Source organism: Schistocerca serialis, chromosome 1 (genome assembly GCF_023864345.2).
Source record: "Schistocerca serialis cubense isolate TAMUIC-IGC-003099 chromosome 1, iqSchSeri2.2, whole genome shotgun sequence".
Lineage (NCBI taxonomy): Eukaryota > Metazoa > Arthropoda > Insecta > Orthoptera > Acrididae > Schistocerca > Schistocerca serialis.
In genome coordinates this window covers 1,141,676,059-1,141,692,306 of record NC_064638.1, presented here as the reverse complement: position 1 = coordinate 1,141,692,306, position 16,248 = coordinate 1,141,676,059, and the positions used below count along the sequence as shown (strand labels likewise).

The 16,248-nt window shown below is 40.4% G+C and overlaps 1 protein-coding gene across 1 annotated transcript in view; it reads left to right on the top strand.

Moving 5' to 3' along the window:
* LOC126417476 (serine/threonine-protein phosphatase 6 regulatory ankyrin repeat subunit A-like) overlaps positions 1–16,248 on the top strand; it is a 408,260-nt gene that overhangs the window by 71,446 nt on the left and 320,566 nt on the right. The window contains exon 2 of the mRNA XM_050085121.1: positions 1,501–1,589. Coding sequence (XP_049941078.1) covers positions 1,527–1,589 — 63 coding nt within the window. The 5' untranslated portion in view covers positions 1,501–1,526. The remainder of the gene's footprint in view (positions 1–1,500; positions 1,590–16,248) is intronic.

Sequence of the window (16,248 nt, the reverse complement as noted above, 5' to 3'; positions counted from 1 at the left end):
CTTTAATCCATTAATGATGAACGTCGCTCTTGATGGTACATGGTTCACAATATTATCTGTTCAGAATACATTCTTGAAGTAATTATAGTAACTGAATATTGCGCCTTGCTAGGTCGTAGCAAATGACGTAGCCGAAGTCTATGCTAAACTGTCGTCTCTGCAATTGAGAGCATCTGTAGACAGTGAACCATCGCTAGCAAAGTCAGCTGTACAACTGGGGTGAGTGCTAGGGAGTCTCTCTAGACTAGACTTGCCACATGGCGGTGCTCGGTCAGCAATCACTGATAGTGGCAACACGCGGGTCCGATGTATACTAAGAGACCGCGGCCGATTTAAAGGCTACCACCTAGCAAGTGTGGTGTCTGGCAGTGACACCACATTACACTTCCAAATTTTTATGAAGTTCTCATTTCCTTTCAATGAGGAGTTTTCCTTTGCACATCGAAAGTGAAATTTTGTATCACACTTTGCACACAGTATCACTTTTATGTTTCCCGTATTTTTTGCATACGCAATCACATTTGTTTCCACAGGTCTATATTAGGCCTATCAATATCTAATACCACATCACTGTTTCTTTTATTTTCACATTTACTGTTTTGTTGTTTGAGTTTATCACATTTATAATTTAAAGCTTGTAACACTTCTAAAAGTGTGGCAATAATTTTGACTTTGCAGTCCTTCTTCTTTACCATTTTGTCAGGATCTTATTCATAACATCTTACACAATAGCATATTTTTTGCTTCTCATCTGCACATGTGAAATGATATACAGTATTACAACTTATGCTCATCATGCCTTTTACTGCATGCATAATGCAGCAGCATAATTCTGATGTCAGATCTGAAGATTTAAACAACAATGTACTTGCTCCATTTGGGATTTCATTTATGCAATTTTCTGTCTGTCCAATTCCTCTCTCAGAAATTTTTCTGACAATAAAGCATGCCATACACATATCATCATGACATAAATCAATTTTTTTTACACATTAAGCATTCTTTATTATTTGTGATGCATTTATTACAGAACTAACATACTTACAATTTACACTCAGCATCATCTTGCCTTGTAAGTGCTTCTAATTCCCAAATGCCATGTCACCATCACTAGCAAACAAAAACACATTCGCACAATTCTCTAAGCATGATATGTTTACCATTTGTCATAGAAACAACTAACAAGCATTTCTGTCAGAAATGTTCCTACTTTGTGAAAAATAGCCCCATATGTAGCAAGATCACAGTGGCAGGGCCTAAAAATTAAGATGATAACCTACACAGATTTTAGAATACTTTGAATCTAATTGAAGGGATTGAAATACTGGCAAATCAGTACTTTCCAAACATTATGCCTTATGACAAATTGGAAACAGCATTTTAATTGTATATAAATGTCACTGCAATTTTGGAGTGTATATGTTATTTTTTACTATTTTTCCGTGTGAGCTTCATGTATATGGCAGCTGTTTTTTTATAAATTTCACTGTTTTTGCTTAGGAAGCTGCCTCTGCAAAAAAGAGAAAATGGATTGGCAGGCGCAATGTGACAGAGACCTGGCATCAGCAGTCTATCATGGAAATGTTGATGTGAGTAACAAGAGATTTTTGTGGTTTGGATGACATGCCTTTATTTGTATATACGTTAAGAGAGGTACTGTGGCTGTTCTCCTTTCAAAGCCGTACTTTGGATGTAGCACCTGCGTGGTGGCATATTGGAATTTGTTAGGAACATATTTGGTGTGTTGTATATTGTAACCACATTATAACTTATGATTTATAAAAAATGTTCCAAAAAACTAGCATGCTCAGGCTCTCTCAAAAACGTACAATTTATTGATATTAAATGTTAGATAATGAATTATTGGCATTTAAAGGTTTCATGAGATGTATGCCACAGGACAAAGTTACTAGCTTAACCCCCTCGATAGTGGGTGAGGAAGTTGAATTACAAGTGCAGCAAATAAGGTTTGTGCCCTGCCACCTGCAAAAAATTTTATTATTCACCTTCATGTTTTCTGAGAGCTTTTAGGACTTATCATTGCCAATAATTTACAAATTAAGCATGAAACATGGAAATGTGAGTGAATATTCAAAACACGTTGATTATCTGATAAGAACAATCTACCACTCATTGCCAGAACAAGAAACATGAAAAAATACTGGCACTTGGGAGAAAACATTAAAAGGTGACTTAGTTGCACTGTCAGCTGCCTATAAAAGAAAATTTACAAGCTAGTGTTTTGAAAGACTTGTTTTCCAACCAAGAACATCTTCAGATTGACAAATGAAGATGTAATATTTTCCGGTACTCGTGCACATGCATTTCTGCAGGTGTTTTTTCTAGTTGTTTCAGTTACTTTCAAGAGCAAAGGAAGAAGTTTACTTTCCTGGCAGCAAAATTGTAATTTTTTGGACAAATTAGGACATAATTCATTGTGGCAGTTTCTGCAGAAGTACTTTTTGTAATACATACCACTACATAAATAACTACTATGTAGTTGACAAGTCCTGACTTTCAAAGAAAGAAAATATAGCAGTAGTTGCAATTTTTCACTCAAATTAGAACACCTTTCACACGACCAGCGCACTTATTCATATTACATATCGCTATGTAAATATTGAGTATGAAGGCAGGTTGCCCCTTTGAAAGGAAGAAAAGACAGCAATAGTTTCCAAATTTGCAATAAATGAACTAGCTGGACTTATAAAGAGCTTCTGCTTTAATTCATCTGCTACACCGGCTGCTGCAGTCATGATGACACCCCAACAACTGAGGCATTTATTGATGCCTTCAGGAGAGCCAAAGTATATCTTTGAAAGGAGCACAGCCACAGTACCACTTGTGACATATATACAAATAAAGGCACATGTTTTGATGTCACATAAATAGCTATGAGGCTTGTTTGTTACATTAGAATTATGAAATCACAAACAATAAGCAGTCATGCTTAGATAAATGGTGCTTACCATTTCAGTAATTGAAATAGCATTGTTTCTGCTAACCTAATTGTATGCTGGCAGAACTCCCCCCCCCCTCTTTCCTGGACCTCCCCCCCCCCCCCTCCCACACACACACACACACACACACACACACACACACACACACACATTGTCACATAGCAGTTTGTCTTCAGTAATTCATTCATACAGTGTTCCAGAAACTCCATCATGAAGGAGCCTTCTGAGATGTGGATGAGTCAGTTTACTTCCATAGAGAATACTAACAACAAATTAAAATGTATGTTAATAATTATGTAAATGCAAGTGCTACTCAGTTCTTTGTAAACGTGTCAGGCATCCCATGTTGATACACCAACAAAATAGGCAACCTCATTCATGGTGTGGTCATGTGCATTTTATCATGTCCATAAGTGGACCCATCATTCTGCACTGCACATCTGCACATACACACTACTTCACTGCCATCATGTCAGCAGTTGAAGGCTATATGAGACCATATAAATTACTCCAAAGTGACCACTGTGCTCTTTTGAGGGGGTGACTAATGCGTTGTCCATTGATATTACAGCATTCTGCATATATTGCAGATGGTTAAAATCAAGTGCATCTTCTGGGAATGTTTCCCTGCTGCTTTATCACCTACTTTCTGTTGGGGCTTTTACAACTTTACTGTGAGGGTGTCTCTGTGTCAACATACAGATATGTACACTATTGCTGCTTGCTAAACAATTATTCTTTAATTTTTCATTTCCTTGGCCACAAGCAGCCACAGAATTTACATATACCCAGACTTTTATTCAGCCACTTAATATTCACAAACTGAAGGTTTTAGATTATTTACTTCTTCTACATTGATAATTTTGTTAACTATTCCTTCAGATGAACAAATTCTGTACAAATAGACATGTTTGCAATCATTACATCATCCAAAAGCAATAATTTTACACTGTTAATGGCACTGTTTTTGCTGTTCATTGTTCCTGTCACATTTACAGTGCAGCACTGGCCACATTTCCAGTCATGAAAAACTGATTGCTTCCCTTCATAGGGGGATCATTTTTAGTGCAGTGAAAATGAAATCTGGCAATACATTTTACACATAAAATGCAGTTTCACCTCTTTTTGCATAATTCATATAATTTTCATTAGCCACAGTGAAAACACCAAAGTGTTTGATATGTTTTTTAGGGTGTTGGTTTTCTTACGGCAGCGATACACACCTGTTCACTGAAGTGTATTTACATTTCAAAGCCTCAGTTTTATATAATAACTTTACTATGACATGAATTTTGCTGCTGGTATGTCCAGTTTTGTGTCAAAACCTAAAAAAGCATTTCCTACAAAACTAGTTTTTTTGGTTGGAACTGGGATTTACACAGTTCTAAATATTCACAGTTTTATGCTTTATACACACGATATCTTTAACAGTCCACAATACTGCAGATGATACTCCTCAAACTAATGTGAAATTCATGTAACTCTTAGCATCTTGTGGCAAATCTGGCTGAAGTACTCAGTGAAGTATGTAAAGGCAGAGCCTAGACTGTCACTTAAGAGGAAGAGATGTTACATATGGGTGCGATTTTAATATCTTAGTTGTACCATGATGTCTGCACTCATTGTTTGGCTTCTTTATACCATTTTTGTACAAGCACTGTGAACCACATAACCGCAGCATTTTGCTGCATGTATCTTACTGCTGTCACTCACAAATAATGTAATAGGTATAACCTTCTGAAGAAGGACACTAAGTGTCCAAAACGCTATGACATATGAGTATGATTGATGAATTGACTCTGATTTATTCTTTCAGCATGGAATTTAGATTAAATTAGATTACTTATGTAGTTTATTCATTGCATACAAAGTCGGGAGATCCTTATTGGTGTGGAAGATAGTAGAAACAATGAGTATACAGATACATATTTTACACAAAATTTAATCCGTTTACATTTAGGTCTTATTTTATGTATCTTTAATGTAGTAATCAAGAATGTATAACATAGATCTTTAAGGGTGTGGAGCATGGTAAAAATAATAAGCATACAGATGTCTATTGTACACAAAAGTTAATTTGTTTACATTTAATGTTCGTTTTATGTATCCTTAGTGAAGTAGCCAAGAATGCAGAGCATATAAAGAAATAAACCTTCCATTTTATTTCAAGGGAAATACAATAGCTGTTATAGACATATAAAGATACCTACAGACATTAAGTAAAAATACTGATGGCAGAAACAATTGCAACACTAAAAAATAATTAATGTAGAGTAAAGAAATTTCAGGGCTACGTTTGTCTAGGTAACATATTCTTCAATGACTGCTTCACAGCATCTGCCATCTGGATCCTTCCTACCAACACCAACTTTTCTGAATTTCACAGGTGGGAACTCTCCCTGCAATATATCCTGCATTCCCATAACCGTCCTGGCCTCCTCCTTCATAAGTCATTGTCCTTTAGCCACCTGTCCCCTTCCCTGTTCCCATTCCAGCACCACAGGCTACACAGCCATCTATTCCACCAATACATCTACAGTCTTTCTGCTTCTCTCCTTTTCCACACTCCCCTCCTCCCCCTCCCCCAATTGCTTTAATGAATAAAAATGTGTGTGTTTTCTTTTCTAAAGAATGCTTTGGCCAATAGCCAAAGTGTAAGTATCTTTTCATTTTGCCTGTCTGCATCTTAACGTGTCATCTTTATGGTGAGTATCAATCTATCTTTTTTGTATATTGTTGATATTCCGACTTGGATTTTCTATTGTTTAAATTGGAAGCATCTAGAAGAGAATGACATACTGTGTTTTGTGTGCTGGCCTCATAAACACAAGGTTGGATGGCAGTCAAGCCATTAATGCCTTCCAGAATTTCAAGGACAAGCTGTGAATTGATTCAGCAAGATACCCAAGAAGATTTTATTGAATTAACAAACTGAAAGCAATCTTCATGTGCACAAGCCACATTGAATTCATTTGCCACCAGTTGCAGTGATTATTTTAGCACTATGGCAGAAAAATTGAACCTTCTGCTAAACACTCAAAGATAGATACTATAGATATACTGAAAAAATACAAGAAAACAGAACAGTTGGCCAGTACTTATGTTTTGCCTCCAGAAACATTTAACAATAAAAAAGTCTGTCTTTTGAATCTGCAAGGTTAGGAAGGAGAAGTAGGCCACTCAAACCTTCTACTGCCCCTTAGTCCTTCCTCTTAATGTTTGTTCCCAGTGGCCTCGCCGGCCGTGGTGGTCGAGCAGTTCTAGGCGCTTCAGTCCGGAACGGCGCTGCTGCTACGGTCGCAGGTTCGAATCCTGCCTCAGGCATGGATGTGTGTGATGTTCTTAGGTTAGTTAGATTTAAGTAGTTCTAAGTCTAGGGGGCTGATGACCTCAGATGTTAAGTCCCGTGGTGCTTAGAACCATTTGAACCATTCGAACCCAGTGGCCTCACAACAGGTGGATCCATGACTACCTTAGGACTGACTGACATGCACCTCCTTCTCAATCTTCCCAAACCTATCCCTGCAATCTATTTGAGGAAGAAATTAATAGTTCCAGTTGATTTCTATTGAATATAACAACTAGCACTAATTGAATTTTGCTTTCTGAAGATAAGTGGTGGCTAGTTATATATCTTGTGGTGTTTTTACAGATTTTCTAGTGGGTTCTCCTTTTCATACAATTTTCATTAAGTTCCTGAAAGCTGACCATTTGAAAATGATTCAGAAAATCATGTCCATAGGGACTAGTCATTCTCTTGACTATGGTAGAGCATTAACCCCTTAACATAAAGCCCTTCATTATCTTGTTTTTATTCTTTGACAGAAACTTAAAATCTCAAGTATACTTGGAAAACTTAAGACTATACTTTCGAAAAAAATAAAAGCCTGCCTGTATCCATTTCAGCACTGGTAGTTAAGTGTTCAGCCACCAGAGAGCACCTGATACTACATTTGTTGCATGGCTGTTGAGTTTTGGCGTAGGTGGTTGCCACTAGTTATTATCTTTCCTGTGTGCAACTTTGGGTACTCAACAACAAAATGTAAATTTTCAGCCTCTCAGATGTATTTTTGTTTAGGCAATGCTTTCAAAATAGATGACTGTAATGATCCTGAGTTTGACATTGAATTTAGCGGTCCAGAAAGTGAAAGTGACTGTGATGTTACTTTGTTAGAGACTGAAAGTGTCAACAGTTCACCAGTTGAGTAATAATAACAAATGCTCGCCAGTGTATGAGGTTAATACACACACTGTGCTTCAGCCAGTTCCTCCAAGATTTGTCCCCACAGAAAACCATTGTGAAATGCGTGGTTAGTCAGTATATTTTAGTCAAAGTCCAGTGTACGAGTATACTCAGAATTTTATTATTTGTGAACTTCAAAATTTTGTAACTCATTGTTTTGAGATTTAAGTGCTATCTTGATTAATATTCACAGGAAACCGTTGTAAAATACACAGTAAGAAATCATAGCTACACAGAAACTAAAATATGACTTCAAGTTTCAGGATATTTTAATCGAAATCCATTGCACAAGTATACTCGTGATTTTATTATTTGTGATCTTCAAAATTTTATGTCATTATTTTGAGCTTTAAAAGCTATCTATATATGTCTTTATGTAATGTCATTCATTACAGAATGTTTTCATTTATAAAAATGTATTATTTTTGTATCATAATTTGAAAAGAAAAGAAAAAAACATCGTTATGTTAACAGGTTAATAACTTATGTTGGGATGTGAGCCTCTCCATAATCAGCCAATGGCTTGAGCATATTTTCCTTGGTGATCTAAATTACCTGTAATGAAATCAGTTTATAGAAATAGAGATAATAAAATCACCTCTAATACAGACCAAGTTCAGACATTCCATCAGTTAAAAATGTTAGAATCTGTTTAGTTTTCTGTCTCATTTTTCTCAGCATGACTTGCTACTTTCCTATCTGTTTTTATCTGTTAAGAGCTTTCTACAGAGAAAGCAATGCATGATCTCACAAATGAATTTGTGGAAAAATTAAACTACAGGAACTGTTATGTTTGAGTATTTTCAGTCACTTTGCCAAGGCCTTTGAGTATGTCAGCCATAAAATTCTACTTTGAGGCTAAAAAGTTATGCCATTAGTGGCATCTGTCTTTCATGTATGGAAATTTCTGCTCATAACAAAAATGAAAAGTCAGAATGGCATCTATATTGCATGTTTAAAATTAAACACATAACGGGTGAACGTAAGATGAGGAAAAACATAAGGCCCAATACTGGGACTGCTCTTTTTACTAACTTACTACTTGGCTTACAAAACACTCATTCGACCTATACTTGAGTATTGCTCATCAGTGTGGGATCCATATCGGATCAGGTTGACGGAGGAGATAGAGAAGATCCAAAGAAGAGTGGCGCGTTTCGTCACAGGGTTATTTGGTAACCGTGATAGCGTTACGGAGATGTTTAGCAAACTCAAGTGGCAGACTCTGCAAGAAAGGCGCTGTGCATCACGGTGTAGCTTGCTCGCCAGGTTTCGAGAGGGTGCGTTTCTGGATGAGGTATCGAATATATTGCTTCCCCTTACTTATACCTCCCGAGGAGATCACAAATGTAACATTAGAGAGATTCGAGCGTGCACAGAGGCTTTCAGACAGTCGTTCTTCCCGCGAACCATACGTGACTGGAACAGAAAAGGGAGGTAATGACAGTGGTACATAAAGTGCCCTCCGCCACACACCGTTGGGTGGCTTGCAGAGTATAAATGTAAATGTAAAAGAATGTTTCAGCTACTTAAAAGGGATATTGTGACTCAGTGGCACACAACATAAGAACTTCCTTAAGGAACAGAATTCTTTCACTCTATGGTATCTTGCTCTATCAGCAAAAGTGAGCAGTAATAATACTACCCTCCCACTGGAGGGTCAAGTCCTTCTTCAGGTATGGGTGTGTGTGTGTTGTTCTTAGCATAAGTTAGTGTAAGTAGTGTGTAAGTCGAGGGACCAATGACCTCAGCAGTTTGGTCCTTTAAGAATTCACACACATTTGAACATTTTTATAATAATACTATTTAAATCAGATGGCAGTATATCTTGCAGGTGCCTTTTCAAAGATTATGTGGTTTTTACGAGAACAGTGATGCTCTCATTTAGGTGTGTTTTCTGCTTAAGGGTGTTTTTTGCTAATATTAAATATTAGTCCAGATGAAATGTGATTTACATAGTCTTTATAAAAGACAGAACATTTTCTATATAGACTTTGATTCATTAGCTCAAGTTTAGAGTAGGATTCTATATTTTGGTAAAGATACCTTCAGGAACTTCCAGAAAATCAGAATCCTTTAAATTCAAAATAAAATTTAAAACTTTACAAATTGGCAACTTCTGCTTCAAAATACGTGGACAGAACATGTGAGAATTTTGGCAAAGAAGCTATCCTCAGCATGTTATAGCCTGTGAATCTTTGCACCTGTGTACAGCATTTCATGCCTCAAAGTTGCCTACTTTGGATATATGTATTCAATCCTCAGTTATGGGCAAATGTTTTGGAGAATAAGTGCTGGGAATATACAAACTATTTTCAACTACAGAAAACATCTGTACGATTAGTAACAAATAGCTGTAACAGGGCACACTGTAAAGGTTTATTCAAAAAGCTAGAAATTTAACAGTTCCATGTGAATAAATCTATCAAAACATCATGTACATAAGAAAAAATCTTAATCTGTACAACACAAATAGCATGTGGTTCCTCTGGCGTAGTGCACCATATCTTTGACTGTATAATCTTTGGACAATTTTTGTTCTATGTTCTCTCTCCATGTGCAACATGTGTTCAACCATGTTTTGTTCTTCTTGCTTCATGACTAATAAATCATTTATGATATTTAAAATGTGTTATTACCAACCTACAACATGTGATAACCACAGTGGTGATGCCAACATCATCATCGTATGTTTGTGTGTTAGTTTCTGCTTCTCTTCATCATTAAAAAAATGACTTTGTGTGCCAGCCCACATTGTCTTCGGAACAATGGATCTACCAGTGTTTTTTGGCACTAGTGCTATGCTTCCTATTAACTGTGCTTGTGACCACGATTGTTCAAGTGTACCTAATATGCATTTGGTTAAAAGTGAACAACTATCTATGCTCGGCAATGCCGGTGGACACTTAACCTTAACTGGCTCAACATGGCCACCATCAAGTGCGACTATGCACCAATGGCCACTACATGGACAGTGCATGCCACCTTGTGACATCGTGGCCGATAACCCTGTTAAGGATGTTTTGGTTTACCCCTCAGCTATGCAGACTCCTTTGATTTGGTTTGATATGCTGACAACGTTCAAGAACTGTGATTCAAACATTCCTATGCATGGGGTTGCACATTCTTATATACCTAGTGTCACAATACCCCTCCCGCACGCCATCTCAGCAATGCTGGTCGCCTCAACTGTGCCAGTTTCCACAGCCGGCACTCCATTTTTACACCACAATCACCTTCTGCCCCCTTTCATAATTGCACCAGCCATTCCACCTGTGCCAGTTATGGGCCAGCCTCCCTGTGTCTGCATCGCGACCGCCTTCCACCCGCGGTTGCAGCGGCACTGGCTGTTACACCCGTGCTGTGTTCATCATCAGGCCTGCAGTTGGGACACATTGTGCCACCTTTTGCACCTGTTCACTCCTGTGCAACTGACCCCCCATGCAGACCTTAGGCGATGCACCATCCGCCGCTACTACACTTCAGGTGTCAGAGGTGTCCTGCTCTGCTCGCTCAAATCTTTGTCTGCTGGTGCTGCCTCAATATGTGTTACCCAGCAGGTTTCGTAAGCTGCCTGCTTTGCAAAAAGATAACCCAAAGAGTAGGTTTGCATAACTGGATTTCCTACTGGATATCCATGGTATTTCGGACGATGATGCACATTTTGTCTGCCTGGTGGATCACGACCATGCTCATCGAGACCTCATCAATGACCTTCTTCCCTCACTCCCCACCTCACACAAATATTCGACGGTGAAAGCACTGCTTATCAAGCACCTTTCTTGCACCCTGGCAGAAGCTATCCACCACATTATTCACAACAAGCACCTCAATGAGCACACACCTTCGCAGCTTTGGTGGCACCTATGTGTGTTAATTGATGCTCATGTATTACCTGATGCCATACTTTGGACGTTGTCGATGGTCAAAATGCCTTTGGATCTACAGATTCATCTGATGTCTCATGTTGCTGACCCACTCAAGGTTCATTTGCGTATGGCTGATTGAGCTTACGTTATCATTCATCACCAACACTAACTGTCACGCACAACATCTCCATCATTGTCAGTTGGCATGCCTGCACCTTCAGTTCCACGCCTGGCCTGCAGAGGCCAGTGTGTTCACCTCAGCTCCTCAGCTGCCTGCCAGGAGCTGCCACCTAGTGGCTTACACGAGGTACTGCCTGCAGCCTCCAGACGGCAGCCAACCTTGCCCGAACAGCAGCCCAAGCGGCTACCAGAATTGACGCAGCCAGCTGCGGCGCACTCCCACTCCACACCACTTCATCTCGAAGCCTACCTGCTATGCTGGTACCAAGCTGCACACAGGGACACCTCATGCAACTGTCGCACGCCTTGCACCTACCCAAAGAATTCCAGCAGGTGCTGCCTTTTCTCAACGTGGTCCTTCACGGTGCCTACCATCCAACACGACACCACTTGCTCCAGTGGCACGACATCTCTATGCCACTGGCTTGTCATTGGGCACCCTCCTTCTCGTTGACACTGGCAATGACTTCAGCATTATCCTGGCCAAGCACCCTGGCAACGTGCTTTCCCCTGCTGACCTCGCTTTTATTGCTGCAAATCACTCTCCTATTGTGGTACTTGGCTCCAGCAAGATGTCACTTTGCCTCTCACCAGTCCACACCTTCCGTTGGACTCTCCATGTCACTGATGTGGATGAACCTGTGATTGGGTTGGACTTCCTACACCATTACGAACTTTCACCTGACCTGCAGGCCGCTGCACTCCGCCATACATCTGATTCTACTGTTCCGTGCTCAAATGAGTTCAGCACGACTTTATTCTCCACTTCCTTGGCAATGCTTTCCACTTGTGCATCTCTGCTTGAGCGCATTACTACACTGCTCTCTGACTGTTGGATGCATGATCACAAATCGACGAACTCTGCACCCAGCATGATGTGTTACGCACCTGCATTGCCACTGCCTCTGCTGAATTGTCACACACATAGCGTATGGCACATCGCCTATCTGCAGAATTGCAATGAGGTGACCCAACACACATATCTACTGTGTCTTCTCATCACATTGCTCCTGTGTCGAGCATTCCACCGACTGCTGCCATTTCCACATCGCCGTAGGTGAATCTCGAAGACACACTTGTTCATGCTACTTGGGATTCATCGCATTGCATGTCTTTTGTGACATGCCTTCCTTCATCGACTACAGCTGACGCCCTGACCACACCGCCCCAACCCAGCGAGGTCAATGAACCCTCTTTGCATCTGGACCTCCTTTTGCCCCCTCACTGGTCTCCCATCATGGGTATTGGCCATCAGTAATGGCATTTGTCATAGGACTCGCCCTACAGATGGTCCACCTGTAGATTATAAGGCTAGGTGCCTTAACACTTCCAAACTTCTGCATCCAAAAGAAATCATTCAGGATTTGTTGGCTTCGGGTATGATCCGCCCCTTTGATAGTAGCTGATCTGCACCTACCCACCTTGTTCCTAAAAAGGATAGCTCATTATGCATATGAGAGGACTACAGGTTCCTTAATGGTCACACAATTATTAACAACTATACCATTCCTCATATCCAGGATTTCACGCTATTACTACATGGTTCTAAGTTCTTCTCTGTCTTAGATTGGGTTGAAGGGGTACCATCAAACCCCTATGCACCTGCCTGATATTCTGAAGATGGCCATCATCACACCTTTTGACCTATTTGAGTACTGTTACATGCCTTATGGATTGAAAAATGTTGCGCAGGCATGGCAGCAGTTCATTAATTCCACTTTGCTACCCCTGCCATTTGCATATGCTTACATAGATGACATACTGATCTTTGCCCCCTCTGCTGAGGAGCATCAAGTCCACATCAATGCAGTCCATTCGGCCCTAGCTGCCAATGGCATGGTGATCAACCATGATAAATTTCAACTCTGTTCCACATAAGTTACGTTCCTAGACCATACTGTCTCTGCTGACGACCTCTGACTGACGGATTCTCCTATCAAATCTACACTTGATCTCACACTTCCTGAAGATTATGCTCAACTCGGTTGTTTTCTGGGTAAGTCAAAATTTTCACTGCCACCATATACCTCAGGCTGCCTCTATCCAATTGGCCCTCACTGACGCCCACTCTGGTAGAAACACCACGGGGAAACAGAAGTTGAACTGGACCAAACCCATTGCTCAACGCATTTCGTAATCTTCAAACTGCCCTCGCCAAAGTCATCACACTCACCCACCCTTACTCTGAGGTCCGTGTTTTGACCACGACTGATGCCAGGGACTCAGATGTTGGTGCTGTTTTACAACATCATACTGCCGACTCCACCCAACTGCTGTTCTTCTTTTCCAAGAAACTGACTAAGAGCTAGTGTAAGTGTGTAAGTGGTTGGCTTTCGACCGTGAGCTTCTCGCAGTGTATGAGGTGATTAAACACTTCCATTCCATAGTGACCTCGAGGGGCAACCTTCATGATCTACTCGGATCACAAGCCTCTCATGGACGCTATTTGTAACCTGGCTAAGGACCTTCCACCAAGACATTTCCGCCACATGGACTGTGTCAGCACTCTTCCGACGATTGCTATATTCATGGCATGGAGAATGTTGTGACAGACTACCTATTTCACATCTGTGTGCTAACCACTCCATTGAACTAGGATGAGCTCGTCCAACTTCAGACCGAAGACATCGATATACAGTGATTAGGCTCAGACAATGAGTCATCGCTCGCTGTTCAACCTCATATCCTGCAAGGGTTGAAAACCCCGGTCCTTTGTGACCTCTATGGGCACTCCTCACCCCTTGGTATCCTCCACTCTTCAGCCTGGGGACTTTGCACAAGTTGGCCCAACCTGGAATGTGGGTCACGACAAGGCTGGTTACTGAACACTTCATCTGGCCCAGCATGAAGCATGACTGTCGCACTTGGACCCGTTTGTGCATCCCATGCCAGCGTATCAAGCTCGACAGGCATGCTCAACCTCTATTAGGCAAGTTCAATGTTCCAAGAGGTTGCCTTCGCCACGTCCACTTCCGAGGAGTACAGATATGTATTATCAATCGTCGACCGCATAACTCGCTGGGTTGAGGCAGTCCCTCTCATCGACATTACAGCCGAGACCATCACTCACTCTTTTGTATCCATGTGGGTCACGAGGTTCAGCTGTCCTCTTTCCCTCATGACTGATCAGAGATGACAGTTCAAATCCGTGCTCTTTGCTTGACTGTCTGAGCTCTGTGGTGTCGCTAAATTCCACACCACGGCCTACCACTCACAGGTGAATGGCCTGGTCGAATGGTGGCACAAAACCCTCAAGGCCATGCTTATGTGCCATGGTGGGTTATGGTCCAAGGCCCTTCCTTAGGTCTTGCTTGCCATCTGCTCGGCCCATAAAGAGGACTTGAATGCTTTGCTGGCTGAGACTCTGTATGGAGAACGCTTCCTCCTCCCAGCAGAGTTCATGGAGGATGAACCGTCAGCTGATACTATAGATCTTTCAGCCCTTGTTGAACAGGTTCATTCACATGTTGCTCTCCTGTGCACCCTCCTGCCATGCCCACATTCCACGCCACCAGTATTCGTCCACAAGGACCTTGCATCATGAGCATTTGTGATGCTGCGTGATGACTCCTTGTGGCCTTGAAACCACCTTATTCGAGCCCTCACCACATGTTGTGTTGCGACATGAATACATTCATAATTCATCTAACTGGACACCCACAGACAGTGTCCGTTAACTACTTGAAACCGGTGTGGTCCCTCTCTGACCTGCATTCTGAGGCTTCCAAACTGCCTGACGTCACTACCGCTCCACCTCCCGACATCACACCCAACATCGAGTGACGTTCTGCCACCCATGCAGCAGTTGGCCGCACAGAACTATTGGAGCGTTGTTTCTGACTTGCCTACTTCTCATGCTGGCCGCTGTCTTCAACCACCGTCCTTGCATGATGATTATGAGTTCAAGTGAGGAAGCTTCCCTCTGCTGTGCTCTGCACTGGCAGTTTTGTTCTATATTCTCTCTTGGTGCACAACTTGTGTTCGGGCATGTTTTGTTCTTCTTGCTTCATGACTAATAAAAGCATTTATGATATTTGAAGTGTGTTATTACTGACTATTATATGTGATAACCACAAGCACAATACGTGACCATGGAACCAAATCCACACAGTATTTACATCTAAACAGAAGAAATAAATCAGAAAATAAAAATAGTCTATTATACTGTGGTATAATATTGTACAACAGACTGCTACAAGAAATAAAAGATGCAAATGATCCACACACCTTTAGCCAAAGCCTTAAAAAGTATTTACTAAATAATAGCTACTACACTGCAATTGAATATTTAAAATGATTGTAGATTGTAACTTAATGTTCACAAGCATTGCGCTATGTAACAATTTTGTGACATGATTAGAAAAGTAGAACTAACTAAAATACTATAAGAGGAATGTTTATATTAATAATAAATATTGTACAAACATTTGACAACATCCATACAACATCCATTGTTCTATGAATGAAAAATAAGTAAATAAATCAATGCTTATCTAGATTCAAGTCTTTAAATTTCCTGGTAATTGCATGACTAGTAGCAGTGCTATAGTAAACAGACATCTATTCTAATAGCGCATATATAACTGTTGCTCTGTCTTAAGTATATGAGCAGCCATGTGGATATTAAATAACAGCAGGAAATAAGCAGTGATATTGATTGCAACTGAAGGAGCTACAGCTTTTTCAGAGCAGTATCCTTCCATTTAATGTTACTGTATAAAATTTAGTATTGATGAGAACAAATAATTTATAGAAGTTTAACACCAATTAAATATTTATGCACATACAAGCAGTTGTTTTACCTTCTATGTATATGCCTAACTTAGTCTATGTCTTTGAACAATTTGAAGGTTCATATTTTGTGTATTACTTTAGAACTATAACCACCTATTTAAGTGTTTGCAACTTGACTTGTGTTTCAGGCCATATTTACAAACTAAACTCAGTTAATTCCCCCATTCTTGAACCTTGCTCAGTTAGTTGACTTCCAGTTGAC